Source organism: Xiphophorus hellerii, chromosome 22 (assembly GCF_003331165.1).
Source record: "Xiphophorus hellerii strain 12219 chromosome 22, Xiphophorus_hellerii-4.1, whole genome shotgun sequence".
In the NCBI taxonomy this organism is placed as follows: domain Eukaryota; kingdom Metazoa; phylum Chordata; class Actinopteri; order Cyprinodontiformes; family Poeciliidae; genus Xiphophorus; species Xiphophorus hellerii.
The window spans coordinates 17890152-17917157 of record NC_045693.1 but is presented as its reverse complement, the minus strand read 5'-3'; the positions used below and the strand labels follow the sequence as shown (position 1 = coordinate 17917157).

The 27006-nt window shown below is 36.8% G+C and overlaps 1 protein-coding gene across 2 annotated transcripts; it reads left to right on the top strand.

Annotated features, from left to right (window-relative positions):
* The first annotated feature begins 937 nt into the window (after positions 1–937).
* On the top strand, positions 938–22985 carry sgms1a (sphingomyelin synthase 1a). 2 transcript variants are annotated; one of them, XM_032553720.1, is made up of 6 exons: positions 938–1063; positions 15493–16342; positions 17418–17535; positions 18990–19143; positions 20076–20242; positions 20708–22985. In XM_032553720.1, exons 2-6 carry the CDS (start codon positions 15729–15731, stop codon positions 20882–20884), a joined length of 1230 nt encoding a protein of 409 aa, XP_032409611.1. In that variant the 5' UTR covers positions 938–1063; positions 15493–15728; the 3' UTR covers positions 20885–22985. The 2 variants fall into 2 exon arrangements, with proteins under 2 accessions (XP_032409611.1, XP_032409610.1); XM_032553719.1 differs by having other exon boundaries at positions 950–1063; positions 15496–16342; positions 20708–20884.
* Positions 22986–27006: the final 4021 nt, after the last annotated feature.

Sequence of the window (27006 nt, the reverse complement as noted above, 5' to 3'; positions counted from 1 at the left end):
TTAGGACTGTTTCTAGTATGTCAACGTACTCGAGTAAAGTCTCTGGATACTCAAAATCACTGTGAGTATCTTCACTAAATGAAGAACAAACATATTTTAACCAAAAAGGATGTACTTTACCCTGTTCCAACACTCTCTATTGTATTAGTTTCATAAGTTTTACATGAAAAACAAATCTGGAAAAGAGTTTCTTCTACTTAAAATTTATTTTGTAATTATGTTATTTTGGTTTTTTTTTTTTAAATTTAAGCCTTTAAAATGCTTGAACTTGTACATGACTTTATATATTAGTCCATCTGATTACATCATTTTAAGATATTAATCCAGATGTTATAACTTACAGTGTTAAGTACTTATGTAGCCTTTTTTATGAAATATTTTTACTCTTGCTTAAGAAATTTCTTAACTTTTGACTTTTACTTTTATCTGTGTTGAAGAAGTGCAACTCTTGAGTACAATTTTCAGGTACCGCCGCCTCTGCCATTAAGTTACTTGTAAGGATAATTCTATCAGATACATAAATGTTTAACTATACCTATGAGAATTTGAGAAATGTATAAAGAAAGAGAAGTTACTAAATGTTCTTATTAATATGTCTATTAGCTAACATTCTGATCAACCTACCTAACCTAAAACTGGAAAAGTCCAGACTTTTTAAAACTGAAATAGTTTGTGTGTAAATATTTAAAACCTGCGCCAGCAGGTGGCTCCAGGTGAAGTGAGCCATCGTCATTATCTCCACGTGTAATACACCAATTGGATTAAAAATACACATTACCGTTCAAGTAAACAAAAGCAAAGACATATATTGCGGTGTGTAATTTATACTACCGTGTCATTCATGTTAGAAGTAAATTACGTCGCTGGATTTGCGTGACATGACACTTTTTGCTCAATTCTGTTACGGAAGTAGCAAATCCCACATTTCGGCAGGAATTGAACGCAGCAGGAATGACGCCTTCTTCAAACCGCCTACCCATGAAAACAGACTTTGCAGAAGAGGCTCCTTATCACTGTACGTTGGGAGCCTGGACGTTTTGATAAGCCCCTCAAAATCGCGAAGGTAAGATGATATTAATCCAAAACCTGCCACTGTCCTTGCCGGGAAGACAAACATTACATTTCCTGTGAGGTTTCTTGGCGTTGTGTGAGGGGGGGCTGGTTTAGAAAACAAGTCGCATCGAGGTTAGCTGTTAATTATTGCGATAACTATTTTATAGCACAAACTTATGGAACAACCATAGCCCGTATTGTGTTAAAGGCTAACCCTTTTATCGTTTACCCAAATCAGAGCAATAGGTTTAGAAGAAAGGAACCGCATTAGCTAAGCACTGCTCCTTATTGGCCTTGGAATGGAAACATTTCAACAGCTGCCGAAAAAAAACCCCCATCCCTTCATATCGTTACTAATCCCTGTGCAGCCGGATTTAAGAGAGGCCCCAGCCCGAGCTGAACCTCGACTAAACTGACGTTTTCACCATGAAATACGATTTTTGTGGCACGATAGTTAATAGTTTGGTTGCTAGCACAGATAACCCCGACCCCAAATCTCACCGTGAATCTGGATGGATTGTATTACAGCTAACATGCTAGCCGTGGTCATGAAGACGCGAGCGTTGCTGTCTATTTTTAGAAGGATGAGACCATAAGCCCTTAAAACCCCACAGTACAACCACGTCCGATGCGTGAGCTTGAAGTGAATCGCGTTTTCCACGCACTCACGCGTCTACCAACTGTGTTTCGGAATCTCACAGGTGTGAATTCGTGGAAGTGACTGATTGCTGTGAACAAGGCTTACTGTAAATGGTCGTTTCAGACAGAGAGAAACAATACGTTAGATCAGAGTTTTTAACATTATTATTATTATTTATTATTATCATCCAGAGAGTAAATATGACCATTTGCGTCTTTAACAAGGCACTTCTGTGCATGAATATTTAACTGAAAGAGATTTACATGTTGAATGTATTTGTAAGTTTTCTCTTTTCCTTTTTTGTTGGTAGGAGCATAGATCAGGCTTTCTTGGCAGATACCAATTTTCTTTAAGGTCTGGTGTACTCCAGAGGATTTGTTTGTTTGTTTGTTTGTATTTCTTATTTTTATAACGCATAGAAAAAATATGAGCATTCAAATTATTTGATAGAAATTCAAATTAAACAGAAGATAAAATAAGATTATCTCCATTTTTATGATTTTTCCCTCTAATCTTTTTTTATTTTATTTTAAACTAAACTAACTACATCAAATGACATGTACAGAGTGGAGATCTTGGTGAGCTGTAATGAATGAAGTGTAATGATTTGCAACATGTCTGTTTTCAGTCTAGTCAGTTGGTGCATCTCATAAGTGATTTTTGTTTTATTATTTTTATATATAGTTTCTATGACATTTTCAATTGTACACACACCATGCTTGTTAATTAAAATGGAGAAAAGTTGCTGGATTTTCAAATGAGACTTTTTGGTGTTACTACCCAAAGAAGAATGGTTATCAAAAAAACTGGCATATGTTTTACATTGCTAATTGTTTTTTTGTAGGGACATGGCCTTGATGAGGTTTCTCCAAGTGTTCTTTAATAAATAATGAAATAAATGCATTTAATTGACTTCAAAAAGACTTTTGTCCCATGCTGCAAGATTTTTTTTCTTCACAATAGAGAACAAGTAAGCGAAGACGAGCTTTGCTTGCATTTTTTTGTAAGCCGAACTTTTATGAAGTGTTATTTAATTGAGATGGGTTCAGAAACTATGCATGTGTTACTGGGCAATAGAATGCAGCACAACTAAGCAGTATTTTTGGCACCTCTAACATGGATACTGGTTTTTGATCTGCTTAAAAAAAAAAATGTGCTCATGTTTTATATGAGCACATATAAAACAAATTGTCCCACATGTAAAAGAAAAACAAAACAGACATGCCTGCACAGCTATTTGCCAAGGTAATTTGTTTGTGGAACTGTAACACCTATATGCAAAGTAGCCTTTCTTTTAAATGCATTTCTAGCCCAACTCTCTGGCGTTCTAATTTTACTTCAGTAAGAAGCCCCAAGACAAGTTTGTGGTCAACAGGGCAGTGTTGTCTTAAATAGACAACATGAATGTTTTCTAATATAAAGCTATTTAAGCGCAAAAAAATTGCAGAATTGGTAGCTTTTATGAAAAATTGTAAAAGCCTTAATTATAAGTTCTGTTATATATTTTCAAGTTGGAAACTAATATGTGTTTTCCTGTAGGTTCCTTGATACATTTTTTTTTAACTTTCTTGTAATTTGATGCTGTTAGATTTGCAGTGTGTTTATGAAGCAGATGCACCAATCAAGTGACCCGAAACCAAAATCATCACCAAGTATTTTTATTGATTGGCTCTCACTGGTGATCGACAGGTCAAATATTAAATAATCAGAATAATTTTTTGCATTCATTAAATGGACAAAACCTTTTTTCTTTTCTTTTTTTTTTTTGAGTTGAACAAAAATGACTTGAAGGTTATATATTTTAATGGGTAAACGAGGATGATTTGGTCAATTCTGGACTAAATAGTACTTCCTCCATAAAACAAGAACAAAAAAAACGGTGTCACATTGCTTTCTTTGTCATGTATTAAAATTCAAAAGGAAATGGGGGTGTGCAAACATGAAACCTTTAAAGATTCAAGCATTTGCATAAACTACTTTGTGTTATTTTTCTGATATAACTTGTTTCAAGGTAGTCGGTGTCTAGTTTGGTCTCTGTTCCTCTCTAACCAGTTATTAGCTGCATTGCTATGGGAGAGATCTACTACTATAACCCTTTAACAAAACCCTCCTTTAAGATTCTGAACTATCCTTCAGAGTAGTTAAGTAGTTGCATCTACTTAACTAGCAGTGGTTAAGTAGATGCAAGTTTTGTTTCGAAACCAGAAAATCTGATAAAGCAGTCTTTCACTCCACAACTCTGTACACACATATTCCTCTTCTGAGGAGAAATAGGGCAAAAGTGATTACAGATGTGTTAAACAAAATAGTTGTTGCATGTTTATTAGAACAACCTGATATCGGTGGTTAATTCCAAGAAACAACCCCCACCCAAGAAAAACCTCACATACACACAGACTGACAAACACAGATCAGTTGAAGGAGGCTGTTATCTGAACCAACAGAGAGATGTCTGTGCAATGGGGAAAGTGGTGAGAAAGCAAATCTTCACATTCACAAACTGTGTGTGTGTGAGTGAGGCGGACGGTGTCAAAAGGGCAAAATGTTGAAAGGCGGGGTTATTGTTGTCACTGTATCCAGCCTGGAAAGCTATATTGCCGGCCCAAATCATGTCAGGCTTGGAGCGAGCGAGGAAGAGAGAGGGTCGCGCTGGACGAGCTGCGCGGCACAGCAGCCGTTTTAGTGGAAACAATGAGTTGTCTGTATGCTGTGTGATTCAGCTCTGGAAAACTGTGTCAGTTGACAACGGCTGTTTTGACCAAACACTGACTTGGACAGAAAAGGGGGGGTTGGGAGGGGGGGGGGGTAAATAAATAAAAACAGCTGTGTTTTTGTTTTTATAGATCTTCTTTAGTCACGTAGTGTAGTCTTTGACCTGTATTGGCATTCAATCACCTTTATAACAGTGTAGTGTTTTTGTTTTAAAATTCCTTTTGCTCTGTGGTCCATGTCTTGCATGGTTTACATATTTGTCTGCTTCTCCAGTCTACGTGTTGAAACGTCCTTGGGCAAGACATTGACTCTCGTAAATGCCTCGTGTGTGTGGGCGTGTGTGTGGGCTTGGGCGTGCGGGCGTGTGTTTGTGAGTGTGTAAATCTGTTACAGAAGCAAGTTGAGAGCACAGATTAAATGGTATTATAGCTTTAACTCTTTCTAATGCAAGTTTGTAAAAACAAACTGTGGCTTTGAAATACCTCCATAATACATGAGAACTGCTAAATTTTTGCCAATGTCTGGTCTTAAGTTTGTGTATAATGTACATGTTTTCTATAAATAATGTAGCTTAAATAATCCATAGGTGTTTGTTTTATAGTAGCAGCAGTGGGAACAGTTGTTGCTTTTCTGCTTTGGATACCAGCTTTCATTTTGAAAGAATGACATTTCTAATCCAGCCCAGATCCTGCTGCTTTTTTTTTTTCTTTTTTCTTTAGGTTGTTTACAGATGGCAAAGTGCTCCATTCTTTTCCTCTAATTAGGTTAGAGTTCAAAACAAATTGACATTTTAAAGCTAATGGGCTCATCTGGCTCCAAATGCTTATTTTTTTCCGGATTAAAAAATAATTTTATATTAGCAAGTATGATTGATCCTCTGAACTGAACCGGCATTTCAGGCTGCTTCTGCAGCACTAATGGCTGTGATCTTTTTATGATTGATCACTGACGAGATGATTTGAGCCGGAGGTCTCCTCCGATGCTTCCTCCGCCATCATTAGAAACACATGTGGCTTTACTGTTAGTCACATGTTGTCCCAGTTTTATTTCTGTTGCCTACAACTGCTTTTGGAGTGCAAGGCAAATAGGGCTTTGAGGCTTTTATATCAGTTTGCTGAATAAGTTCATGTCAGTATGTGGGATTAAATTCAAATAAATGAGTAGGTGAGCCAGCCTGTTGGCTTTACATAGACTGCTTAGTTTGAAAAGTAGATAAGCTGCACATACTTGATGTGTTTAGTATAAAGAGAAAGTGATATCTGGATGCGAGATTGCTAAAGTTTCTTTAGTTCTCTCTTAATAAGGAACTAAAGAAAGGAGTCTCATTCTGAATTGATGACCGGCTTATTGTTCGTCCAGCTCTGTTGTCTAACCTGCTTGAACCCGAACTCGGTATTTTCCCCATCAAGATTTCAAGTTTTGAATAGCAGCTCTCTGCTACACTGCAGCTAGCAGAGCCTGTTGTCAATGCTCAGACTAGTTGGCATGGTCACTGATGACGGCAGATAAGCGGTTTTTCTGCGACGGTAAGTTGTTTCTTTTAGCAGTGAGTGCATGAGGATGATTGACAGCGCCAAGACCCTCTTCCTGGTTCTGATTGGTTGTTTTAGGTCTGGAACGTTGCATTTTTTCAGATGGTATACTCTGATACAAGTTTGTGTACTTAAGGGACATTTTGTTAAAAAACAATAAACATTTTGAAGCAGATGAATCTTGTCCTTTATTCAGTTTGTGACTTTTAGGTTATTATTATTCTTAATATAGAGACACAACTAGAGTTTTTCTTCTAACCAGTGCCGCTTTAAGGTCAGACCTATTTCAATTTTGGTTGATTTTGATTTTAACTTGGAGGACTCGTGTTGTACAACATGAGTAGTTTGATCAGTTTGTTAAATAAAGAATAATAGCTGGTGATAATAGGTGTGTGAGGAGAACTTGAAATATTAAAATCTGCTTATTTGTCATTGAAGAAGGGTCTCTCTGAGTGCACTCTAATTTCTGTTTGAGTTTAATCTTTAATATAATGAACTGTGGTTATGAAGCTTTATGCAATTAATCTGTGTTTGAGACTCTTCCTTTGGAGTGCTGAGTTCCTGCACAGTCCAACAAGTTTTAAAGTTTCTTTCACCATTTGCTAAGTGTGGATGAGTCTGGTGTGGTTAAAATGCCAAGTAACACTCTAAAAGTGCTTTTTCTCTAATTGTTTACCAGTGAGATACATTTTCAAAACTCACGTGATTTGAATCTGCATTTATTGAACCTACACTCATTGAACATGGAAGGGATGTAAAATCTCTTTTATCCCAACCTGATTTATCTAATTTTATCTTTCGAAGCATTTGTTCACAGCTTTTGGTGTTTGTTGATACCTTTTACAGAGCAACAAAAGTAAAGTTAACAAATCAAGAATCGGTGATTTTAACCTCAGAAGGGTTCTTAAACAGGCTGTACTTTCCCCCATTCACTTGAATCATGCAGGGCTGCTTATTTTTACACAGCACATGTGCAGATCTGGATTCAACTGGAGTGGATTGCAAAAGTGGACCTTTCACAATCGAAACTTATTGCTTTGTATCATTTTATTTAAGGACAGCACAATATTTGAGAGCACAGGAAATCAAACAGACAGTTGAAGGAGACCACACCCTGCTTCCGTCCTCTGTGTTGCCGGAGTCAGATCTGTACCGTGGCTACTTTTTAAGGGCTTGTCACAGGAAAGCACGCTTTGCCGTCTTCCCTGCTGGAGTCTGCTAAATGTTTGAGTTGCTCCCCGCACTCCTTTGAGAATTTGTGTACAAACAGTTTGTGTAAAACAATTGACTAACAGTCTGAGAATGATTCACGGCCCCAACGTCTGCTGCGTTCATAAAAACACATTTTTAAAAAAGAACACCTGTCCAAAATAATGTGCAGAAAAAGTTTCTCTGTGGTTTTAGGTTTTAGATAGTCGTACATGTGTTTAATAATTTCGATCTGGGTGGATGTTTCATGAAAAAATGGAGAGAGTTAATAAATTATTGTCAAGATAACAGTGAGTGGAAAATTCAAAAATGCATGTAAGTTGGTAAAAGTTTTGAGGTATTACAGTGCATGCAAATGAATCAGCACTTGATGTTATTTCCTCTTTTGGGACGGAGAGTTCTTGTACAATTTAAGAATGTGAAAAAGTTGTTTTCAATCTTTGCATATTAAGTGTGATTTATGGAACTCAGAACTTAAAAAACAACAACAAAGATTTTACTTGCATATAAGAGTTAAATCTGAGGACTTCTTTACATAAACATTTAATAGACTAAGACATTGAAATTTTTAATTTAAATTAGATTCATTAAAGCAAAAAAAAAAAAAATGTATCAAGTGTTGTAGATCTCATAACCTTTAATCAGTTGTGAAAGATTCACTGGGAGCTGAGCTTCATACAAAGTCAAGCTGTGAAGCTGTCAAGAAGAACCTCTATGTTCCATTGTTCTTGTGGGCACTAAATAATCCACTGCTGCCTAATTATTTCCTGCTGATAGGTCCCTTGTGTGCCATCCTAGTTATATTTTCCGACGTATATAAGCAGCATACAGCTGAATGTTGTTAGGGGGGTGGTAGTCTATTATACCTCTAAGGCTTTTAAGTGTCTGACATCCTTAAAAGTTTCTGAGAAAGCTGCGGGGGCGTTTTTCTCATCAGTAGATGGTCTGGTTGTTTGGCATCCTTGTTATGGTGCTTGTTGTTGTGTTGAAATGAACAAGTCCTTTATTCTATTAATTAACTAGCATATTGTTTTGCTGTAGTAGTTTAGCTTGTACGTGATTTACTTTCTGGTTTCCTCATTGTATAATACTGGTTTTCTTACTTCATTATGACAAAAGATAAGAACAGAAGTATTGAAATGGTCAAATAAGATGATGATAAGACGTATATTTCCACATGACCTTCAACACAGAGGTGAGGAAAAACAACCAGCTTTAACTTTCTGAACAAAGTTTAGCTTTCGTCAAGCAACGGGTGTAAAAGGTGTAGGACAGCAAAAGTAGTTGTCCCAGGTTTTGTCTCAGTTTTTAAAGTTGAGAAAAACACCAAAACAATTAGTTTATCTCATGATGATAAATTCTTACGAGATTATTTGTTTTCCAAGAAAAAAACTTTACAAAACTGTGGCAACCATACTCAAAAATAGCTGGCAAGACATTTTGCATAAAAGAAACTAGATTTTTAGAAATATTTATGCTAATGTTATTGTAAATATTGTTTTTGGTTTTTGCTTTTTTTTAGTGAGAACCTGCTACCTTGAAAAGTTGGGCAAATTACCAATCTATTATTACTAATCAATAAATTAATGGATAATCTTGGGTTATCCATTGCAAGAGCTTTCAGGCGTCCTCTAGGGCTTTCATTCCTAACCTTTACCTTATAGAAATGTGTTTCTCTTTGAGGACATTACTGAGAAGTGTGTAGGTTTTCCTCAGAACTGCTCATCGGATTGACCAGTTGCTTAGAGACACATGTAATAAGATAATGTGTGATCTGTTGCTCAAGTTAAACCACAAGCAGCATGCACTTAAATTAAAGATTTCCATGTGCCCAAGAACTGTTCTTTTTTTATTGTAATTTTTTTTAAGAAGCCATTCTTGGCAAATACTGAGGACACTGTGACCACACAAAACGGGCCTTAACGATGAATGAGTACCAAGTTTCTGCTTTAAACAGGCCCACGGCTAAATTGTTAAAGAATTGCGAGTCAAGGTGTCAGTTAGTTGCAAATGGTGAACTGTAGCTTCAAAGTCTTCTCAGGAAACACATTTTATCAGTAGATGTTAGATTTAATTGAACCGGAAATTTGAAGAGAAAAACAGAAAATGTGGACACACGCTTCACTAGTTGCTGGTGACGTGTAACTGAGGAGCAACAAGTCTTTATAGATTTAATTAGCTTAAAAATCCTAAATTTAAAGAAAAATGTGACCTGTCATGCAAACAGTCATAGTTTTTTTTTTTTTTAAATTTTTTATCTTCTAAGAACTTGCTTTACATGGTGACTTTACATTTTTCTGAATTTCCTTGGTGACTTCCTCAGCCTTTCTGCAGCGACATATTTTCTTTCAATAGCTGTGACTGAGCCACTGTGTAAGTCACAGAAAAATACAGAGTTAATTTGTAACCATATTGTCTTTCACATAAGCCTGGCTGGCCCAGTTATGTCAATATTGACCTCATATTCTCCACGTATGCAGTGTTTGTATGCCAAGTGTAAATGGATATAGGTGAGAGCGTCTGATTTACCTTTTGTTGGTGTGACACAGTATAAAATAAAAACTGAAAGTGGATACTAGTAAAGAAAAGGCCCAGAGCTCAGAACATGAGGTACAAAGAGAGCAGCTGGCCTATTTGTTTTCAGAACAGGTTCCTGTTGGAAGGAATATCATACGTGTCTTTAATTTGACAGAAATTGATAGTTGATTGTCTATGATTATGTCTAAATGTCAGATTCAGATGACCACACAAGAATAAACAAGGGATGGTCTACTAGGTTTGTTTTTTTCTTTTTTTTCTGGGTTCAGGACCAGGACGCCACCAGAACCTTTCAGATGCTGTGTATCAAATTGGCCTAATCAGGTGGCTGTTTCAAAGAATAGAGCAGGCATTGATCTCTGTTCACCTCCGTTTTTAGTCACATCTCAAATGGGAAATGGTTTGGAGCAAATGTCAGAAATACAAAAAGCAGATCTCTGAGAAAACTGTTTCTTTGGTGATTACACAAAAACAGTGTTTAAAATAAGTTGCTTTTATTTAAATCAAAAAGCAATAATTATTGCTTCTGAAATATTTGACGTAGTTTGAGTTTTTTTTGTGCAAGACTTAGTTTGACTGACAAAAAATATAGTGCATAAAAGCAAACTTTTATAATGGTATTCTTTTGGACCAGTCTTTGCTGTTCTGCTTTTTATGGAGTCACAAGAGTGTTCACCTTTTTCCTGCATTCCATGTGTTTTGTATGAATTGTGTGTGTTTTGCAGACTTGCATTCAAACATGTTAACAAATGCGCTCAAGTTTTGAAAATAAAGGTAAAACGTGGGGAACATCAACTTTTACACCTTAAGTCACATGATTATGGTATATATACCATAGTCATGGATTCCTCTCAGTATGCTTGATCTGATAAATTTCTGGAAGGAGATTTTGGAACACACTACTGTGACTGATGTGCCACTTTGAGCTCAAATTGAGGTCAGGTATTTTAGGAATAAAAGAAGTGGTGCTTGTGGCGGAGCAACTCTTGATTTCAGCCATTTTTATTGAACCAGTCCCAGTCCATCTACTAAACCTGGGGTGTTTATGTTACTGTCAGATTGACGCATCGTCGCTCTTTAGTGGAATCTTTTCCTGATGATGTCACGAGTGCAGCTTCCTCTCAGCCCCACCAAACCTTAACCAATGGAGAATTTATTGGATAAAGTAGCACACTTCTTCTGTTTTTTTTTCTAACTAGAAAGTATTCATAATACTTTCTAGTTATTTCCATCTTGCAATGTTTCAAACTATGTATTTACAATGATCAAAAGTACTTAATATGTTTATATTTATAGTGCCAATTGATTAACTGCTCCAATAGTGTTGATACTGCAAGTTTTATAAATCATATTTTAAATCCTAAATAACCTATTAACTTTAAAGTATAAGACATAAGGCTCATGTGATGCTCTGTCCCAATTATGTCAATATCTGATTGATCTCTTTGGACACTTGCTTTTTTTTTTCAGGATTTAGGAAAATCAAGGTTCAAAAAGTTTATTTTCATGAGGACATGAAACATCGTCTTGGACAAAGCAACAAAACTTCATTAAGTTTAGTTGTAGTTTTTTAGTTCATCAAAACTGCATTCAAACTGAGAATATGAACTACCAACAAATTCTATTTTATTTTGACTTTTATTTACGGTATACATGTTGAAATTTCATTGAGAAAATATGTTCTCAGACCCATTCAACATCATATCAAAATATAAATTTTTTGCAAAGGAAAAAAAAAGGCATTTATATTGTTCTGATCATAAGCTATGGACCTTTATTGTTTGACAACTGATTTAGGTTTTTAAAGCCCTTGTTCATCCAGTTTTTATTCTTTGTGTTTGCTTTGCTCTGAGGGTTGTACCTTTTTGCGGTGAGGCTGGGTGGAGGGAAAAACCAGCTATTTCCTTAAGTAGTTTAAGCATCTGGGTCCACGTGAATGATGTCCACTGATGCAAAAAGAACTTAGTAGTCAGTGTAAACATGTTACAATAGAGCTCTTTCTATAGACCTTCCTTTGTGTGCTTTAGTTAAACAGCATATCTTAATATGCAAAAGATGAGCGCTTCAGTGACTGAGTAACATCTTATTTAAAATGCAACACGTTTCCTGGTTAGACTTCCTTCTGTCTGTTCCAGATAGTTTGTCTTTTAATTTCTTTTTCATTGTAGTGAAGGAATTTTCATTGGCTATGGTGGTACATTGCTCGTAAATAAAAGCTGACGTGTCTTGTGTAACTGAATTCAACAGTATATTATATTAAAATGTTTGGCACCATCTCTCCACCTTTCATAAAATTTTCAATAATAATAATAATATATAAAATTGTATACTTAGCTACAAAGCACAACAATTGTAAATTTGTAGAGCACTATGCCAAAGTATTTTATTTACCCTTTCAAGGTTGTTCATTGGTTCAGAATTGGTCAGAATTGGTTTTCCTATTCATTTGAAGGAGATTATTTCTGCGCAACAGGCGTTAAGCTGATTCACAGACCAAAGGTCGTTCTCACAGCTGACTTGGTGACAACTAATCTATGATGTGGTAACAGTCTGAAGTAATAGATAACCGTCACTCGTGTTCTGTATCTTCATTGAATGCTGTTCACACTTGCTCACGTTCCACTGAGTTCAGAGACGCACCTGGACTAATTTTTTTTTCCTACACGATACTATGTGATACTATATGCTTTATTTTTCTTCTTTTGGTGGTTATGTAACACATAAGCTGTGCGATGTGACATTACTCTGAATGCAGGTGAAGTTGTAGAAACTAAACCGGTGTGACTGAACAGGCCTCGAAGGGGAAACGAGGCGAGATCAGGTGCTTGTGTGCAGTTTGTTCTGCCAGCCATCCAGCTTGCCAGTGTGTTTAGCTGCTTTGGGCCTGGCCAGACCCGGCCGTACAGATGCATGTCGGTTGGATCGCTTCCCTTTTGACAGGGGTGGGGCGGCTGATCTAATGCTCAGCTCCAACCTTGCTGGCTTATAGGACCCTTCCACTAGTCGGTTTCAGCCTCATTCTCCCATTGCTGCAGATCAAAGCTCATCTGCAGCTCATCATCACCTCCCCCACAACCACACCCCCCCCGCACATGAGCAAAGCAACCCCTATCTACCACTGACATCGCAGTCTGTAAACAAATGGCTGATATGCAACAGATGTCCTAGTTCATCTCTGTGTCCACAGCTGTTGCCTAGAGTTTGGAGTGGGCCAAACCACACTATAATTTCTTTTTTTTTTTTTTTTTCTTTTTTACTTTCTTTTCTTATATTTTGACTAGAGAACTGGGTGATTATGAATCAGAAATCATTTTGTTTACAGGCTGAAGAATTTGCAGAATATATTTTGTTGTTTAAAATCATTTGAAGTAAATAGTTAATGCTGCAGTCTAATGGATGTGAACATAATTTATGTTTACTGATGATGTCTTGCTGGAGACTTTGTTTCCTGAAGTTTTATAAGAGCTATTTGGGAGGAACTGAAAAGTAAACAGGAAAAATAAATGACATTTCCTGTTTGAAATCATGAAGCGACTTATCGTGTAAAAGAGTGGACTTAAAGTACTGAGTTAAAGACCTATTTGATAAATACAGCCACCTACTGAAATAGAGCTTAAGATTGAATGTAATGGATTTTTTTTTGGTAAAAATTACTTATGATGGAATCGTTTTTAAGTCGATAGGTTTGACCACATTAAACAGAAATGTACATGGTCTGAGTTTTGTGTTGAACCACAAAAGTACACATGCCTGGCATGGTGAGCTGCTAAAGAAAAAAAAAAAAAAATCAAAGTTTGGTTTTGAAGTCTCTCAGTGCACTCTCATTGTAGACATTTTGTCTGTTTACTATATTTTACTCCTTCAAGTACTTAAGATTTGCTTGATTTAACACGGGACCTGCGACTTGTAATCTGTACGCTTTGTGCTGACGACCAAATCAACCCACTGTTATCATTGCTTTACTTTATACTGTTTTTTTGTAATAATTTTGAAAGCTTTAATAAAAATAACAAAGTAAAATGATCTGTTTTGGGCGTGATTAAAATTAGCTAATAGATTAAATACTAAAAAAGGGAATTGCAGCCATCATTCATCCAGAAATGTAACAATATGTACCAGATTGTAACAAAAAAGTACAGCAGAATTTGCCAACTTGGCAGCATTGAGAACACAATGTGACTTACTTTGCTGATAAATCTCAAAAGAATCTCAAAAGTTGCCCGTTGCTATGATTGAAGACGAATGCACATGATTCAACTGGTCTGCATAGCTCCCAGCCAAAGCTTGTTTGAAAACAAAGTAGTTTTTAAATAGTTACTATCGAGATATAATGTGTATTGCGCCTTATTTTTAAGATATACCTTTCCTATGCCTTTTATATGTGGTGTATGGTTTTCCTAATACATTCCTTTGTTTATTCAGTTTCCTCAGATTTCGTAAGAAGATATTGCAGCTCCTGGCATAGCCGTAAATCTTGGCTGACCTCACATTTTGATTTATGTTTCTTCATATAAATGCTTCACAATTCACTTCCTCCTCCAATTTTTTCATTTATTTCTACATTCATTTACAAGCACATCTCAAAAAATTTGAATGTTGCATAAAAGTGTAATATTTCTTTTCAGCCATCTCAGAAAGGGAAACCGTATTTTACACAGAATGCTAGTAAAATATACCCAGCCTTGTTTCTTGTAACTTTTGTGATTATGGGTAACGGATAATAATCAAAATTCAGTATATTGGAAAATTGGCATATTGTAAAAAGCTGCTAATGGAAACTCATGGTTTCACACCTTACTACTACTACTAATATATTATTTATAATGCCCTTTATATCTTAAGATATAATATATCTACAAAGGTCTCAAAAGCAAACACCAAGCAATTACAATGTATAAAAATTATTAAATATATTAATAAATAGGAGATTAAAACATATCGAAGAAAGTGAAGCAAAATTTTGCCAAAAAGAAATGTCTTAAAAGCAGTCTTTTATTTATTTTTTTTAAAATCCAGTCAATGCAACCATTTACCAGAAAACTTTAGAAATTTTTAGAGCACTTCATATGCTTCCCTCAGATCTAAACATCCAATTGACCTCGTAATACCAAAAGCAAGTTTTACTTCATTTACATTTATTGCATTACATGAAATAAAATTTGAACAAACAATGAACTGAACAGAAAATTTATCTGGACAGAGTGAACTAAATTTGCACCTAAAGCACACAGGCAGTGTGTTCTTCAATCTGACATTTGGTGAAGACATTAATTGAAATTCAGTGCAAAATGTGGCAGACCACAAAACCATAGAGAGAATCCTAACCCTTCATATTGAAGTACACCCATACTTTAGATCTTTTGGCCTTTGAAAACTCTGGGAACCTTTTACAATCAGGCTTCTTTGACACTGACGCTTTGTCTACCGTGTTTATTTTGGAAATCAGACGGAGCCGACCGATGAAGATGGCTGACGCATGCAGCTCACAAAAGCTCACCGCTGCAGATGCAGCCAGGGAACATTGCTAACGCACAGTAGTTTTAGGAGATTGGAATTTCCCAATTTCTACACAAAAATATATTTCTCTATGACCTGTGTCTGACTTCTAATGAACTCAGGAAAATCGCACAAGGGGGCGTTGGTACTGTTAAATGTGTTTAATGAATATGTCAAACTGATTTTGCCTTTCTTCTTTCCAGTATCTGGAATGAAAAAATAGCTGGATTATTTGTTGATATTTACTAGTGAATTAAAGCTATTACTTTCAATCACTAAAATCTAACATGCACACGTTTGTCCTTCTTTTAGCAGAGCTGCTTTGAAGAAGCTGCTGAGGTGAAGAAAGCCGTCTGTTCCTGAGAGTCCCGGGTGCCTTCCTTCTCTTTCAGATGTCAAGAGGAACCTGGACTCCCTCTGGATAAAGACGCACCATGTGTCAGAACTGCAGATGTCTTGCTACTGCCTCATAGACGGCCGGTCCTCCTATAAACTTTGCCCTCTAATCTGAGGACTTTCCTAATCCTCACCGTTGACCACTGTTCAAGATGAAGAAGGTGGCAGCATGGTCGACAGAAGATGTTTTTGATTGGCTGAGCAAAGAGGGTATGCCAGAGTACACCCATGCCCTCCGTCAGACAGATGGCCCTGCTCTACTCAGGCTCACCAAGGCAGATTTCAAGGTGCCTCCCCTCTCGAGGGTGTCACCTGACGGCGGGGAGCGGCTGTTGGAGCGGATGGAGATCCTCCGGATAGAGACCCACATCGAGGATCATAAAAACGGTCACGCAAACGGGCACGTAGCGGGAATACCCAACGGAACTAGTAAGCCTCAGAGGAATGGCACGCTGGGGAGGAAAGACTTTGAGCAGGAGATGATCCACATTCCTATGCCAACAATAGAACCTACTCACACCCCATTCCCTACAGAGTGGGGGAAGACAGGCATAGCATTCATCTATGCTGTGGTGTGCTTCGTCACCACCAGTGTCGTCATTTCAGTGGTCCATGAACGAGTTCCTCCGAAGGAGCATACTCCGCCGCTGCCCGATAAGTTCTTTGACCTGTTCGACAGGCGTGAGTGGGCTTTCTCCATCTGCGAGATTAACGGCATGCTGTTGGTGGGCCTGTGGCTGATACAGTGGATGCTTCTCAAGCACAGGTACAGATCATCATGTTGCATCTCAGCAGGTCCTTTATTCCTCTGAAATAGGCCTGCGTCTGTCAAAAGCCCACAGTTTCATGGTGCTTGCACAAAATAAAAACATGGTCTTGTTGCTGTTATTTAAAATATTATATCTATAAGCCATTATCTGTTGTTTTTGACTTTAGTGCAGTTATATTAGAGTTACTGCAGTCTTTTTTCTTCTGAAAAGAGGAAAGAAATATATATTTTTGCCTTTAAATATAAAAAAGGGAAAACTGAGTGTCAGACTTTATTCCTCATTACCTTATTTATGCTGAAATTATAAAAAATGGCTAATTTATATTTAGATGATGTCCTTTATCTTTGTTTTACCACCAGTTACTGATTATTATTATTATTTTTTTTGTAACAGACCCATTACTGACACAAAAATGTGCAATGTCAGTATTTTTTTGACCTGTTGATCCATTTAAATCAGATCTTGAAACTGGACTTAAACTGAGTCGGGGGTTTTTTTAGATTCCAAACAATGCTTTGGCACTAAATGCATAACAGATCATAGAGTTGGTGAGACATCTTAAATCCTGTAGATTTTTGGATTGGAGATCAGATTTTATGTGTCTTTGTATCAATGCAAAAGTCAAATAAAAATCTGTGAAATAATCCTTTATTGGAAGCCAGGCTTATATATGTTTTTTCATAACTGTAACATACATACAAATGATGGCGCCCAACTTGGTAAATGTTTCCTAAATGTTCAGAATATGTTGGAAAACCTGTGAATTTTAAAATGGAAAAGTTTGAAATGTTGGGATTTTTACCTGCTTATAGAATTCATAGTTTGAAAACACTATTACATTGAAGAGAGGAATGTGTGTGGGTTTCCATATTATGATTCTTCACATTTTTCCCTGTAGGAGATATTTTGAGTCAGCCCAGTTTGTCCTTTTTTGTAAAGATGTAGTTAAAGGACATGAACCTTTGTTGCAGTTTTGCAGTTGTAACTTCAGTACCTTTAATACTGGCATGTGTCTCTTCTCAGCTATGTTAGACTTGATTGTGATCATTTTTCTTTTCTTTTTCTTCACAGATCAATTGTAGGCAGGAGATTCTTCTTCATTGTAGGAACGCTCTATCTCTACCGATGTATTACAATGTATATCACTACTCTTCCGGTTCCCGGGATGCACTTTAAGTGCTCACCAAAGGTAGAATATTTGTTTTGTGTCTCACATTAAAAGTAAATGGTTTTAGCAAATGAAAGAAAAAAATATTTTAGAAATATTTGTTCACGCTTTCCTTTAAACATTTCTAAGCTATGCCCAGCTTCGGTGGCATAGACCTTTGAGCTGTTTCTTCACGAGGTTTTGTTTTTATAACAGGTTTAATTGCTCCTACATACCAGTATGGGTTTCTGTTTGCTTGATTGCACATATTTCCTGTTTTAAAGAGAATTATTTACATAACACCTTGGAGCAATGTTCATACCTTTGAACCCTGTCACGTTACATCTATAAACTGCTGGTTTTTTACTGAAATTTCATGCAGAAGATAAACAAAAAGCAGTGCATAACTGTGAAACTTTGGTTTTATTTATGGTTTTTATCAAGTAAAAAGCTTAAAATTGAGGTGTGCATTTATTTTTAGACTTGTGGCCTCTAGCTAGAGGTCTTTTGGTGTAGATACATCTGTAGACTAAATCTTGTTCCTATTCTTTTGTGCAAAATGGCTCAAACTCTTGTCAGATTGGATGGAGAACAATTTCAGGGTTTCCTACCTATTGTCAATTGAATTTATGTCTTCACACATGCTCTTATCTAAACGCACAGACTGTCTTTTTAAATTTTATTGATCAGATTAAAGGGAACTGAATACAGGTCAGGTCAGGTGACGATTTTGTTTTGTTCTAAAATTAACATAGGAAGCCATGTATCAATTCGTTCGGCTTCATAGTTGTGCAGTATTTTGTGTTGGTTTATTAGATACAATCCCATTTAAAACAGTGGTTTGTGATTGTAACATGGAGAAATATAAAAAATACTAACACGGAAATACTTTTCTAAGGAACCGGAGAATGTTGCTATGAAGTAAGAAAAAAGTTTTCTTAAGACGCATTTACTTTACATGGTCATGTTAAATATGAGTTTAAAGCATCGTCTATTTGGGACGAGGAACATGAAACTAAAGTGGAAATGCTGCTAAGGTTCAGTTCCTGGTTAAGGATGAAGATTTGAAGCAGATGTTTTATCTCTGAAATCAAATGCTTCCTTTATAGCTCATAGTTTTCTGCTTTTAAGAAGATTGTGCAATTTTGCTCTTTATAGAAGATGTTAAGAGGTCAATTCCAAGAGAAAAAAAAAAATTACTCATTTTTGTCCGGCAACGTTTTAAGTGCAGCATTAACTTGATTTTTTTCATCTTAGTTTTGTTTTGATTGGATTATGTTGTAAGAAATAACATCTATTGCAAGGCCTCATGTAGGAGAACCCCACAGCTCTTACTGAAAAATGTGTTTTTGAAATTGAGATGTTGTCATTTAACCCACAGAAAGTGAAATCAAACATCCTTCCTTTCAACTGTTACTGTATGTCTTCATAGTTTTTTTCTGTTTGTTGTTTTTCTCTTGGAGTAACATTCTATTGTGTGACTTTGTGTGTTTCAGCTTCTCGGGAACTGGGAGGCACAGATGAGGAGAATAATGAAAATGATTGCCGGCGGGGGCCTCTCCATCACAGGCTCCCACACCATGTGTGGAGATTATCTATATAGCGGCCACACTGTCATGTTGACGCTCACGTTCCTCTTCATCAAGGAGTGTAAGCTGCTTTGTGTCTATGTATTTGTCAGGACTGCTGAGATGGAGGACATTTAGCTTCTCATTCATCTTTGACCTCTGTGTACTTGTATACAGCTTGTTTTAGAACTACTTTATCACAATCTAGCTGTCGGACTTCTTTGTGTTTTAAATATTTTTGCACATGAAGTTTAATAGGCTGGTGTTTGTTCTTTTTGTTTTTTAAAAAAAAGTATTTTCACTGACACAAGTGATGCTCATGGTTTCAGTTTGACTTTGCTTTAGCAACAGATTTCACGAGGAAGTGTAGATGTAGCAAAGATGGAGAGGAAATGTTGCGCCACCAACATACTCTCCTTGCAAATTGGTTTCAGTGTGTTAGGATTGCACTTTTTCTGTAACCACACAGCTGTCACACTTTGTTGTTCCTCATCAGGCTTTTTTCAGTGTGCAATGCTGTGGGGGTTTGGGCCATTCAGTTTCTTTACTTCAATCCGTCTTCGTGAAAGAAAGCTTCAGCATTTGAAGTTTCTTGATATTTTAGTTAGATTATCATGTTTCATGTGGTGTTGAACGCCGTCCTTTTTTCACTTTTACAGGTTTTATTGAAAGGAAGTCAAGTACTGGTCTAGCACTTGTGTCCATAAATCTAGTTGATGCAAAGCTGACATCTAGTGGTTAAAAAGTAGAACAACTTTTGAGTCCTGTTGCCATTGTTGTCGTGTTGTACAAGCTGAACTTTTGGCATAATTTGAGCCATAAAAGAAAAAAAAAAAGAAGCATTTTATACTCTTTAGTAGGTAAAACAAAAGGAACAAACAAGGAAAATATATCCACTTACACACAAATGTGTACAGTAGTATACATACCGTAAGAACAATTAATAATAGTATTAGTATTCCATTGCTGAATAAAATTCCACATCTGTGTGCGTTTGATCCGTGTCCCTTTCAGATTCCCCCAGGCGCTTTTGGTTGTACCACTGGACCTGCCTGGCACTGAGTGCCATAGGGATTTTCTGCATCCTCCTGGCCCACGACCACTACACTGTGGATGTGGTCGTGGCATACTTCATCACTACCCGCCTCTTCTGGTGGTACCACACAATAGCCAACCAGCAGGTGGGTTCACAGGGTAACTCCTGATCAGTTTGAGTTGGCCATGATGAGCCTTCGAACCTTTTTACCACAGTTTGAAATTTTACTGCTGATGTTTTTTTTTTTTGTTTTTTTTTTTTTTACAAAACCGCAGTATATTTCTGATTTGTCATTCACAGACATAAATGTATGTTTTTAGTGTTATGTGACAGACCAATACGAGAGGGTGTGCAGCTGTAAATCTCTAATACTCGCAATAAAATTTAATGCAACACAACTCAACTTCCAGAAGATGGAAAGTGTGTGAAATTTCATGTTGTTCAGTGAAGGTTGAGAAGTTTGTTAGAGACCAGAGCGCTCTCTGTCAGACCTACGCTGTAATAGTTTATGTCAAACAGCTGAGGAAGAGTTAAACTGTGACATAAAGGCTAATTTGTCAAAAATCAAATCCACATAAGAGATTATGTGACTCGTGTTTGTGTGTTTCAGTCGCTGAAGGAGACGTCACCGAGCAACCTGTTGTCACGGGTGTGGTGGTACAAACTCTTCCAGTATTTCGAAGAGAACGTGAACGGCACAGTTCCTCGGAATTACCAGCTGCCCCTCGCAGTGCGGACGATGCGCTGGAACCGTGGCGTGAAGTTCAGCCGACTGGACACGCAGTGACCCCAGTGGAGCTGAAGCATGCGAGGACTGTGACTTAAACAAGTGCTATGTTTTTTTTTTTTTTTTTTTTTAATTTGTGGAAGATGGCACTGTTCTATGTAGAGCTGTCCTTTTCACCCTTGCTAACAGGAGTCTCCCGGTCTAAATGGGTAGCACTGTGACCGTGTAGACATTTTGTTTTTCCTTCCGTTGTCCCTTTTTCATTTCTGCAAGTTTTTGTAAGCACACTAATTTATTTGGTTTTACTTCAGTGGGAATGGGTCACAATCATTTCTGCTAGTATTAGCGGATGTATCATTTTAATAAACTTGTAAAGCTCAATTTTTTTCCCTCAGCACAAAAGCATCAACAGTTTTCTGTTTCTAGACTTCTAGTCCAGTCAGCGTCAAATGGATGCTTATTTGAGAACCAAAATGCCATAAGTTTTACTTTCTTTTTTTTTTATAGCCGCTTGCTTTTGGTAAACTCTCCTTGCTGAAATGAATCAAAGGTGCAGATGATATTTTTTCTAAATATGTCAAACTTTATTTTTCAATAGGAAGATGATCTCCAGCTAAAAAAAAAACTTTTTTAGATTTTTATCTTTTTCAAGTTGAATAGTGGATGGATAGAGCGTAAGAGTTTCATGCGGTATAACATAAACCCAGTGCCTTCCTCAGCCTGATTGTCAAACAGTTTAACTACAACATGTGTTGTTGTCCTAACCCCGTCGCGGTCCCCTGACCCGTCTCCCCCGTAACTGGGAGACCCCTCTCCCCCGTAACAGCAAGTCCTGTTCTTATGAATGTATGAATGTATAAAAACCAGATGACGCTTAGCCTTGTCAGAAGATTGATCTTCCCAAATATAAGTGCAGTGATTTCAGTATTCTGATGCTTTACCACATCCGTTTAACAGAAGAAAAAAAGACTGTTAATTGTATTTTAAGTTTAGAACTGGTCTTCTGCTTTTGTTTTTACCAGTCAGTCTTGAACCAGCAGGAGCCTAATTCAAAAGCCGGATCACAGATGCTAATTTTAACTTTCTTTCTCAGACGAGCTTATCTGAAAATCACCACTTCCTAATAGGCCATCCGATGAGAGATGATCTCCCAGGTGCCAGAGATAAGAGTTGTTGTCCTGGATCCGGACACGTCTTGTGTGTCCTTGCAGCTGAGCCCCTCCTTCGCTCCCCAGTCAGAGTCTCAGTTTCAAAGCAGATCATTGATGTGCAGAAGCCGAACGCTTTTAAAGCAACGCGAAACAATGAAGCTTCGAGAAAAATTTCTAAATGTATCCATGTAAATTTTGAGCTTAGTTTATTTGCATGTCTTTTTTTTTTTTTTTTCTCAAGCTGCTCTCCTTCAGTTTGATCATCAACAATCCTCTGGAGTTAATTTGTGGGGAACAATCTTAAATTGCTGCTGCATAGAACTGATCATTTATTTAATCATAAATGTCTAATGTGTTGTTTTTTTTCCTGAATGTGAAAATGTGTCCATATCCATCCAAATCATGTATTGTTGTTTATTTTTCTTTGCTTAACAGACTGAACTGTTAAAGTATTAAGTTTTTCTTAACTTTAATTTCAAATTTTATTCGGTGGCTTTTATGACAAAGATGTGCACTAATCTTTAGATGCGGCAAATATTCAAATGAGTCTGAATAACGATTTGTACCAGTTCTTGTTGAAGAAAATGCCCCTTGTTTTTAAAAGTGAAACCAGCAGGAGTATTATCGTTTCAGAGTCCAAATCATTTCACATTTATTGGGAAGATTCTCTCGGCTTTTAAAGAGAACCAGCGCCTTCCCTGCTAACCCCCTCACATGATAGCCATACTTTTAACTTCAGATGCCATTTAATCCAAACAGCTCCCTGATTTAGGTTGAATGTCTTGACTAAGATGAAAGCTATATTTAATTTGCCAGTCAAGTTTTTGTTCTTTCATGTTTTTGTCTGAAAGAAAAGTTAGTTGTTTGCATTTTTTTTTTCTCACCCACTTTATATAATTATTATTATTTTTTTTGTGTAAGCCACATATTTGTAAAATATGTTAAGGTAAAGGAATCTACTTGGAATGTTTTTGAATAAAACATTTTACAAAAAAGTATTTGTTTTATTATCAGCGTACTGTCAGTTTTTTACATGACTTTTTGTTGCTGTTTTGAAATGGATTTAATTGAAATTAGTTTGAAAAACAAAAGCGAATGTAGCTTTGCCACAAAAGATAGTCAATGTATAACTTGACTGTCTTTACATTAAATAATTGTTTCTGGGGAATAAAGTACAAATGCTGAACAATTTCTGCTTTTCTTGTTTTTCAGGATTGACAGTTTCATCTAGTGTAGACGTACCAAAACATGAGGTGAGCCAACACATTTCTACTCTTGTATACATAATTCAGAGTACAATGTATAATTATAATACATTTTCCAAAGGTCAAATTATGTCCTAGACATTTACTTGTTTCCATTTTGTATTTTGTAAGTTGTAAATTTCCTGGAAAGCTCCTCAAAGAAGAACTGAGATAAAATCAGTGTTCTCTAACATGTCAGACTTATTTTCAGACTTATTTCCAGTTGCAAATGGAGCCAACCATTTTAATTCTACCTGAGGTTGAAGGTTGTCAGATTCTGATGAGAATGAATGAGGTCCTCTGGGTTTACATCTGCAACCACAGTAAATTATTCAAGTAGAATTGGAAAAGTTTCATTTTGATGAAAGTCTTTTTTGTACTTGATTTAGCAAAAAATTGAACTACATACCACATCCCTCTATGCAATTATTGCCAAAATGATAAACGCTATGTTTGTGAAGGTGACATCATAACAGATCTACAAAACGCCAGTAGATGGGGACATTGAGTCACTTCAGTTACATGAGCTAATTCGGTAGAGTCGGCCTTGTGACACTGTTTGCTCTCCTCTTGTTCACCTTCCAAACATGCATCGGTTATGCATGTATTCTCATAACATCCTCAGTGAACACATTTCAAATCCAGTAATTTGTCTCAGTAAAGGTGAAATTTTTTTTTCTTTTCATTTTTTATGATCGTTGTACAGTACTCTCTGAGGTTAGTAGATGTTTGTTCAGCTAAATGCATCACATAGCTTGCTGCTGTCAGAATGTGTCTCCTGTTTGTTGTCAAAAATGCACAGGAATATTTGGATGCTACTCCTGACTGATGTGCTGTTGCTGCCCTTCCAGAGGGTTATTTCTTTTGTTTGCCAAGTCCCTAAGCGATGCGTAAACTAACAACGTGTTTTAAAGTCAATTCTCTGAGCTACACTGAGTCAGTGTAAGGACTTTTAAACTGAAGTGATGTGCTCCATTTTCCTAACTTTAGTGAAAATGTGAGCAGCAGCTTTCTGGATCAGCTGTAGCTGTCTGATTGATCCATGGGAGAGTCCCGAGGCCAAAACCACTGCTGAGCAAAAAGAACAGAAAAGCCCTTCTGCTATCTTATGTGGCTAACCATAATGACACCAGTGTAATTCTGCTCGTTTCTAGAAGATCTCGAAGGAGAACGATCAGCAGTTTATGATCTTAAACCTTAAGCTCACTTGAGTAACGCAGCAGGCCAGTGATGCAAAGCACACCAGCAAATACTCCTCTGAATAGTTAAAAAAAGAAGGTTTAGGAGAGCAATGATCAAATTCAACATTAAACCGGCTTAATGTGGTATAACATTAAACAGGCTGTACATACTGGAAAACAGTCTAAAGAACAATGTGGAAAAATTTAAGCAATTCTTCTAAAAAGAGTTGGTCACAATAAAGGAAAAAGCTAATTGCCAGTTATCCCAAACTGTTTGTTTTTGCTTAGTAAGTAAAATCATCATTTGGCAACTAGTTTTTGTATTTACTTAATTTGTTTGATGTTAAAACTTGTTTGATCATCATATCTAATCAAATTTTTATCCTTCACTGCACTCCACTTTTGAATAGACTCCTTTTATCGTCTGAACTATACCTATGTGCGTATTCAATTTATAATTGGAGAATATGAAAACGGAATTAAAAACTATATACTGCTCGGAAAGGTGAAAACCTGGACATATATACTGTGCAGTTATTAAAAATATTCTACTCATCTTCAAAGGAATGCATAACTGAGTAGATACCAGCAGAAATGTTATTTAAAGTGAGTGAAACCGTGCAAATACCTGCATGTATGCAAACAGAGAGAGATGCCATTCTTGCCATATTTCCATTCAGCAAGGAGTACAAAAATGTGTCAAAGAACTTTTTTTTTTTAAAAAGAAGCAGGTAATAAATATAAATAGAGCTGCTGGCGAGTAGAGCTGGATTCTGGACGGGGGGAAATTTAAAAGGAGAAAAGATGATACAGATGGATAGTGTTTGTCATTTTTTAAGGAAGGGATTTTCAATAACAAATTTATATTTCCTTAAATGGAAAATATTAGGCATCAAACAAAGTTTTCCTTTCATTTGGCCTGTTTTTTTGTTTTTTTTAGTCAAAGACAGACTTGGGTACATTGATTCAACATTGAGGATTTCTGAAGAGAGTTCTCATTTTAGTTGCTTGGAGTTGGCAAAAAAAAAAAAAAAAAACTAAATCAAAACAACAGAAAAGGAAACATTTCACCCAAAAAATTAAAGAGGAAAAGTTAAAGACTTTTTACTCTGTTGAAAGAGTGGAAGTCTTAAACTTTTTGTTAAATGTACAATGGTTTGTTCTTTTCTACTTTGTTCCATTAAAATATTGTATGTTTTATTTATTGCTGCATAGGGAAAAAAAAAAAAGAAAACAAGTTGCAATAAAATTATTTTGCATTTTTTTATTGGATAAAAAGTAATAGTGTCAGCAGGGTGTGCAGCAACATTTGGACATCGCTGGACTTCATAATGAAAACCTTATTTCTGTGATTAAGTTGTTTTTCTTTTGCTTCAATGTTTCTATGTGCTGCTTTGATTCTTAATGTGACAAATGGATGATTAGAAGGATGGAGCTTCCTCCACCCTTACAAGTTAGTTATTTGAGGTTGAAATAAGGTGAAAATCTGTTTCCTTGTAATTTATTCAAAAAGTCAAAAGCTACTCCAGTTTCACTCAACCAATGTTTTTGAACTTTCAAATTGTCACAGTTTGACCTGTTGCTGAGTGATCTTTGTGAATCCGGACCGCAGCAGCCTCTTGGTGGCGTGCAAGACCTAAATAAAAAACTAATTAGATCCTGACCTCAGCCGATGAGGATAGTTTCACTTGAAGCTTTAAGTGGAGGATTGTGCAGATGCCTGCCAAAAGAGAAAGAAGTCCTGATGATTTCTTGGTTGAAAGGGGGCATATATTTATTTTGAGCTGGCTCCGCGGCCCACTGGAGATTTAGCTGGCAGCCCAGAGAGACAGGGCTGGCCTGTCCAGCCAAACTCCCACACACTACTACTGTACAAACTGAAACGAGGGAGGAGGAAGTTTGTGCCGTATACATCTTCATGTTTTGGCTGACTTCTTTAAGTAGGCCAAAGGCATACTCTCACTGCATCTATCAGTTGCATGTGGTAGTTTATAGTGCTGGCTTACGTCTCGGGGAGTTTACTGTTTAAATTTTAAGCTGTAAATCACTTTAAAAAAAAAAATTGAGTAGTGTGATAACGTGACAAAGAATGCAACGCTCTGGCATCCAGAATGCAGCAGCCTGTTCTCCAATCTGGCTACTCTCGGCGCTCCATCAGTCACGTTACGAAAGAAAACCTCTACTCACGGCCCTTCGGTGTGTGTGAAAATTATTTTTCACATTAACATGACAGTATCATGTTCCACTATCTTTCAGTTAAGAGTAACCCTTCCTCTTTCAGTACAACACAGCGCCAGAAGCAACATCTGTCTGATTCATGGGCTGCAGAGGAAAATTCTCTTCTATTCTCAGTGGTGCTGTGGTCCTTCACCCTACTACCATACTTAGTCGGGGGAGATAATGTTGTTGGAGTGCAAATAGAGTTTTGTCTATTAATGGATAGCTCAGAAAGTGGGTGGTATGAGAACGAGGGATTTGGCTAATAAAACTGCACCCTGTGCACAATATTGTGTAACACTGCAAAGCTTTTGTCTGTGACAGCCAATAGACAAATGCTCATGGCTGCTACGTAAGGTTAAAGTGCAAGTGTCTTCATATTTTGGTGG